Source organism: Rhinopithecus bieti, unplaced genomic scaffold (assembly GCF_001698545.2).
Source record: "Rhinopithecus bieti isolate Rb0 unplaced genomic scaffold, ASM169854v2 scaffold_64300, whole genome shotgun sequence".
NCBI classification, from domain to species: Eukaryota; Metazoa; Chordata; class Mammalia; order Primates; family Cercopithecidae; genus Rhinopithecus; species Rhinopithecus bieti.
Genome location: NW_016824221.1, coordinates 137,245 through 143,105, shown reverse-complemented (window position 1 = coordinate 143,105; position 5,861 = coordinate 137,245). Strand labels below are relative to the sequence as shown.

The 5,861-nt window shown below is 59.8% G+C and overlaps 1 protein-coding gene across 1 annotated transcript in view; it reads right to left on the bottom strand.

Annotated features, from left to right (window-relative positions):
• LOC108522106 (rho GTPase-activating protein 27-like) overlaps positions 1 to 3,488 on the bottom strand; it is a 6,026-nt gene extending 2,538 nt beyond the window's left edge. The window contains exons 1-4 of the mRNA XM_017862195.1: positions 3,154 to 3,488; positions 2,190 to 2,323; positions 1,613 to 1,744; positions 1 to 269 (exon numbers count right to left, since the gene is read on the bottom strand). Of these exons, the coding sequence (XP_017717684.1) occupies positions 1 to 251 (251 nt within the window). The 5' untranslated portion in view covers positions 252 to 269; positions 1,613 to 1,744; positions 2,190 to 2,323; positions 3,154 to 3,488. The remainder of the gene's footprint in view (positions 270 to 1,612; positions 1,745 to 2,189; positions 2,324 to 3,153) is intronic.
• Between the last annotated feature and the right edge of the window lie 2,373 nt (positions 3,489 to 5,861).

The window sequence follows — 5,861 nt, the reverse complement described above, 5'->3', positions numbered from 1 at the left end:
CCCGGGTGGGGACCTGGCGGCGGGGCGGCGGCAGGGTTGCCCAGCGCGGGCAGCTCGCGCACGTACTGCGCGGGCAGGTAGAAGGGGCGGCCACCAGGCTCACGCCGCACGTGCCACCAGTGTTCGGTGCTGCGCCGCAGCAGCCGGTAGCGCTCATTGGGCCGGATGGCCACGCGGCGCCCGTCCTTGCCGGTGTACTCGAAGGGGTGCTCCACCAGCACGTACACGTCCCCCTCCACGTCCGCCGCCATCGCGGCCGCGGCGTTTTCCTGCAGGCAACAAGAAGGAGGGCCGCGGAGGTCAAGACCACCTAGCCCGGGATAGCCCCGCACTCGGGGACAGACTTGGGTTCGAGTCCCGATCCTGCACTCGCCGTTCGCCTTCGGGCCTCAGTTTTCCCATCTCTAAAATGGCAACTTGCATAAAATCACATCTAAGGCTTCCATTCTTACACTCAGTGCTGGAATTAGGACAACCTCTTCGTTCCGTGGGGTAGATTATAAGATCTGGCCCTTGCTTCGGTCCTGAGGTGGGGAGATTGTGAGTAGTCTTGGTCCAAATCGACTAGGAGGGAAGCCTTGGCTTTAAAACAAGGGGTGATTGCCTGCTCTAAGGTTGACACCACGCTTGCCTAATAGTTGACTGAGCCTTATTTTTCCCGTCAGTTAAGTAGGAAGAACACCCCATTTACTGCCGCTACCCGGCCCTGTCCCGCCTGGATGCCTCCCGCCCTCAGAGAATCCGCAGAGGGTCTCGTAGCACTGCCTCCCTCCAGGAGCTTGCGCCCCGACTCCCTGGTCAGAGTTGGGATGCGGGCTCTGCACGGCGCCCAGCGAACAGCTCTACCTGGGGGCTGTCCCTGCCCCGCTTAGTCCAAGGGCCTTGATGTAGAGGCCTCTGCTGCCAATGCGGGGGAACCGGTTCTCTCGGTTTCTCTTTCCTTCCCCAGCTGCATCACCGCAGACGTGAGCCCGAGCCCGACCCGCCCAGCCCGGCCCGCACCGCCCCCTGCTCTCTGGCTCTCACGCCGCCTCCTGAGAAAGGCCCTGCCCCTGCGGCCTGCCCACCTACCTGCCCTGTGACCTCTACAGTTTCCCCACGAGAGTGGCTCCTGGAGAATGCACTCTGAGACAGTGACTATCAGTGCGGAGTCCCAGAGCAGGGTCCCCCAAACCTCTCCGGAGTGCTGGTCACATGCCCCGCTCCCGCCCCGGCTCCCGGGTGTCAGGGATGGGGGACACCCTAACTAAATCTGCCTGCGCCCCTCCACCAAAGCCATGAGTCGGTGGTCTTCTCCGGAAGTGCATGGCACATCCAAAGTCCCACACTGACCACACTTCCTCCTGCCCCCTAAGCTGGCCGGGACCTGGGGCCAGGAGACCGCCGCTTGCCAAGGCAGAGGGACCGAAGGAGCAGGGTCCAACCGGGGCCTCTTCAGGGCTCCTTCGCCACTTTGTCAAGCGTTCCTCGACGAGGAAAGGGAGTAAACTGAGTCACTAAGCACATTGGGCCCTGGAGGCGGGGTCATCGAGCTGCCCAGAGCTGAGCCAACAAACCCCAAGGAGGACACTCCCCCAGCGCCCCTTCCCCCTGGACCCCGCAGCGCACTCACGTCGGCTGGGCGGGCCTCAGGGAGCCCATGGGCTGGGTGGGCGGAGCCGGCGGTGGCAGCAGGTTAGGCCCCTACCATCGCCCTGGGCGGGGTTTCCAGGGGCGAGGCCGGAGAGGCTGCGCGGAACCGGAGCTGACAAGTGGAGCGAAGAGGGACAGGGACGCTCAGGAGTGCTGTCACCGACACCCAAAGCAGCCGTGTCTGGGCGGGGCGAGGAGGAGCCTGAATGCCTCTGCTGGGGACCTCGGGGGGCATTGGGACGAGGCCCAGAGCAGAAGGCCGGGACCCGGAGCCGCGACGGCTGCGTCTGAAGGGGCACTGGCGGGTCGCGAGTGGAGCCCAAGGAGGGTGGGACCGCCCCTGCTCCGCCTTCCCCTTCCACCCCTCCCCCGTGGATTGCTGTCTCGGAGTCCCTGCGTCCCTCCCGTGCGCGGCTCTGGGAATGCCGGGCTGGGACTGGTTGTCTCGTGCGGGCGTTCCCGTTCCCGGGGAGGTCATTTGCACCCTGAATCACCCACTGCGAGCCCTTCCAACAGGATTGCAGACCCGCCCGCTCCGGGCCCACCTCCTCCCTCACCAGGGCCTTTCCCGACGCAGCCCGGCCAGGCCTGGAAAAACTCCGAGCGGGATTCCCAGCGCAGGGACGCCCACTGGAGCTCAGTGTCTCGGGCTGGATAAGAAGGAGACCCGGCCTCGGTTCCTTCCCCGACCCTGGGGAAACACAGAGAAGGGGAGGGATTGGGGGAGCAGGGAGGATCCCTGGAGTGCAAGAGCGCACCAGTCGCCAGGTGGTCCCCTGCATCCACTGCCCAAGCTACAACGGCGTCAATGCCTGGGTCGGCGCTGGGAGCCTGGGCCTGCTCCCCTCCCGCCCCCAGATGGAGGGCAGCCCTTTGCCTACCTTCTCCTCCCCGTGGGATGCGGCCCGCGCAGCTCCCGCCCCAGCACGGAGACAAGGGGAGCAGGCGCGCGGAGCTCCCGGGTGCGAACCCGCCACCTGCCGCACCCTTCCCTCCCCCACCCTGCCCCTTTCCCTACCCNGCAATGGATGTAGTACAAGGCGTCCCATAAGATTATAATGGGGCTGAAAAATTCCTGTAGCCTAATGATGTCATAGCTGTCCTAATGTCATAGTGCAATGCATTACTCATGTTTACGGTGATGCTGGTGTAAACCTACTGTGCTGCCGGTTGTACAAAAGTATAACATGTACAATTATGAATAGTACATAATACTTGATAATGACAATAAATGACCATTACTGGTTTATGTATTTACTATACTGTATTTTTTATTATTGTTTTAGAGTGTACTCCTTCAGATAGGGACAGGCAGCAGAGAAATTCTAGGCAGAAAAAGGTGAGTCCCTGGCAAAGCCCCACACGCAAGCCAAAAAGCCTAAGACTGCAGCCCAAAGTGAGAACTTGCATCCCTGTTTTCCTGCTCAAATGTTGCCTTTTCCTGAACTACCCATCCCCCACCCCACCTCCCACCCCAAACCCCGCTCGGCGCCCCACTCCCGACCCTGCTTGCCCAGGCACCTCGGGGCGTCCCCTCGCCGGCCTCGCCTCCACTTGTCCCGGCAGGCGCGCGTGGGCTCGGCTTCCCGCGCTCCCTCCTCGACCGCGCGGCTCCCGCGCTGCCGGGTTTCCTGTTCAACAATATAACCAGGGAGGCACCGGCGGAGAGCGCCCGGCAGAACTTCCTCCCGGACTGGGGCTGGGCTGCGGTTGCGAGAGACAATCCCCGGTGTCCTGGCTTCCTGTCCCCTCTGGGCTGGGCCAGCGCCTGACGAGCGAAGACGCCATCCCCTCCCCTGCACTTCCCGGGATCCTGGGCCACACCTGGCTGTCTCCAGGGAGGAAGAGGCCGCGGGGCTGAGACGGTGGGACTGGGGAGGGCAGGAGCCTCCCCCGTAGCTTCTCCTGGCCAGATTGCCCTCCCACCATCCCCCACCCGCTCTTGATCCTTGTGGGTTAGGGGGGCCACCCTCCAATCCGTCCACAGGGTAAGCTCAGAACAACCTCCAGGAGTCCAGCCCCAGGGTCCTCAGCCTTGGGGGTTTTCTGTTTGGGAATTTTCTGCCTCTCTGGACAAGCAGCCTTGCCCTGATCTGAGCCTGCACTTACTGCAGACGTTACAAGCCACAGCCCCAGCAGATCCCCTGCCCTCAGGGGCCCCAAGGAACAGTTGTGCCTGTGGACCTGGCTGTGTGTGCCGGGAGCTGGCTGATTCAGGCTAGTGTTCTGGGAGGAAGAAGGGCCCACATCCCAGGCCATGGCCCCTCTTGACACCACCTCCTGGGTGCCCAGGGTTGGGTGGGAAGCTGAATCTGGCCACGCTCATTCTGGAACTCCCTTACCTGTCTATCTTTGCCTCTGCTAGGCATTGCCCACCCGTGAGTCCCCACTTCCTCTGAGAATCTCAGTGTGTCTGAGGCTTGGTGGCACCTTGGGACCCTCCAGGGTAGGCACACAGCAGAACTTGTCATTGGTCTTTGCTCAGCATCGGTCTTTAGTGCCTGACATGCTTAGAAAATAGTGGCTGAGGAATCTTCTCTCCCTCCCTACCTTTTAGGTGCCTCCCCGCCTGCAGCACAGCCAGGCAGCAGCTGCAGTGGTGATGGTCTTTGGTGGGGTCAGGCAGGCATGATGCCCCACTCTGCTGCTTGGCGGCTGGTAGGCCTTGGGAGCTCTGCCTTCTCTCTGCAGCTCAGCTTTCTTTCCTATCAACAGGATAGTAACACCCACTTCACTGGATTATTGGGAGGATTAAATGAGGTCCACTAAGCAGTGCTTACCACATGCCCAGCGCACACAATATATCAGCTATTTTTTTTTTTTTAAGACTGAGTCTCGCTGTCGCCCAGGCTGGAGTGCAGCAGCACGATCTCGGCTCACTGCAACCTCCGCCTCCGGGTTCAAGTGGTTTTCCTGCCTCAGCTTCCTGAGTAGCTGGGATTACAGGCATGCACCATCATGCCCAGCTAATTTTTGTATTTTTGTAGAGACGGGGTTTCACCATGTTGGCCAGGCTGGTCTTGAGCTCCTCACCTTGGATGATCCAACCTCCTCAGCCTCCCAAAATGCTGGGATTACAGGTGTGACCACCATGCCTGGCTATATCAGCTATTATGACTACTTATATTATATGATAAGCTCTTGGGGGTTGGATTGGAATCTCCAAACCACCCATCCTCCTTCAGGCAGAATAGGAGAAGGGGAAGTCCCAGCTACTCAGGAGGCTGAGGCAGGAGAATCGCTTGAACCCAGGAAGTGGAGGTTGCAGTGAGCCAAGATCATGCCACTGCACTCCAGCCTGGGCATCAGAGTGAGACTCTGTATCAAAAAAAAAGGGGGGGGGGGAGGGGAGAAAGGGATACAGGTACCCTCAGAGGCACTTTGCTGAGGCTGGAGAGGGTCTGAGCCCACTGGCAGGGCAGCACCAGGTCACATGCCATGGCCCTCCACTGGGCCTCCCTCCCCCAGTTTCTCTTCTCTTCTCTGGGCCTACCATCTACTGTCCTGGAGGGAGGTGAGGCCCTTGGGGAAAGGTGGGGCACCTAGATGGGCAAAGGGTGCCACCTTGTAATCTGAAAAGGACCTTCAAGGACAGGAAATCACAGACCTGAATGTTGTCTGTTTCCATCCCATTTTACTGCAACCTGATTTCCCTGAGAATTAGTCTGTTTCCTGCTCCTGTTCTTAAAATGGACAGTGGTGTGGGCCTCCCCTTGGAGGGATCCCCTGGGCTTCTCCTGGAACTTCTGAGGAAGGTCAGCAGCCAAGTAAAAGTCATTTTGAGCCCTAAAACCATGAGCCCTGAATCAGGGACTCTGCTTAAATAATCCATCTTTCCTGAGCCCCAGCTCTCCTTTATTTCTCCTCTGAGAAATGTCCCCTGTATCCTGAGGTTTCACATGATCCAGTGTCAAGGGTCTGTGCTTTGACATTTAAGTCACAGGAAAAGAAGCCACCAGCATGGGATCAGCTTGAATTGTTATACAAGTGTGAGTATACCTCCCCAGAGACCCTGACTGCTGGGCTTGGCAAGGTGGCTTTCTTACTCTCTTCTCCCTGCCCACTCCTGGCATGCAAGCCCTCTGCCTACAAGTGTTTGTCACGGACCTCCCAAGCCTTCCCCTGTGCCAGGGACTAACAGGAGGGTAGGGGGCCCCTGACAGATGGTAACGATGGCTGGTGGTCTCCTCCCAGGCAGTGGCAGTGTTAGAATTCAGAAGCCAGACCAG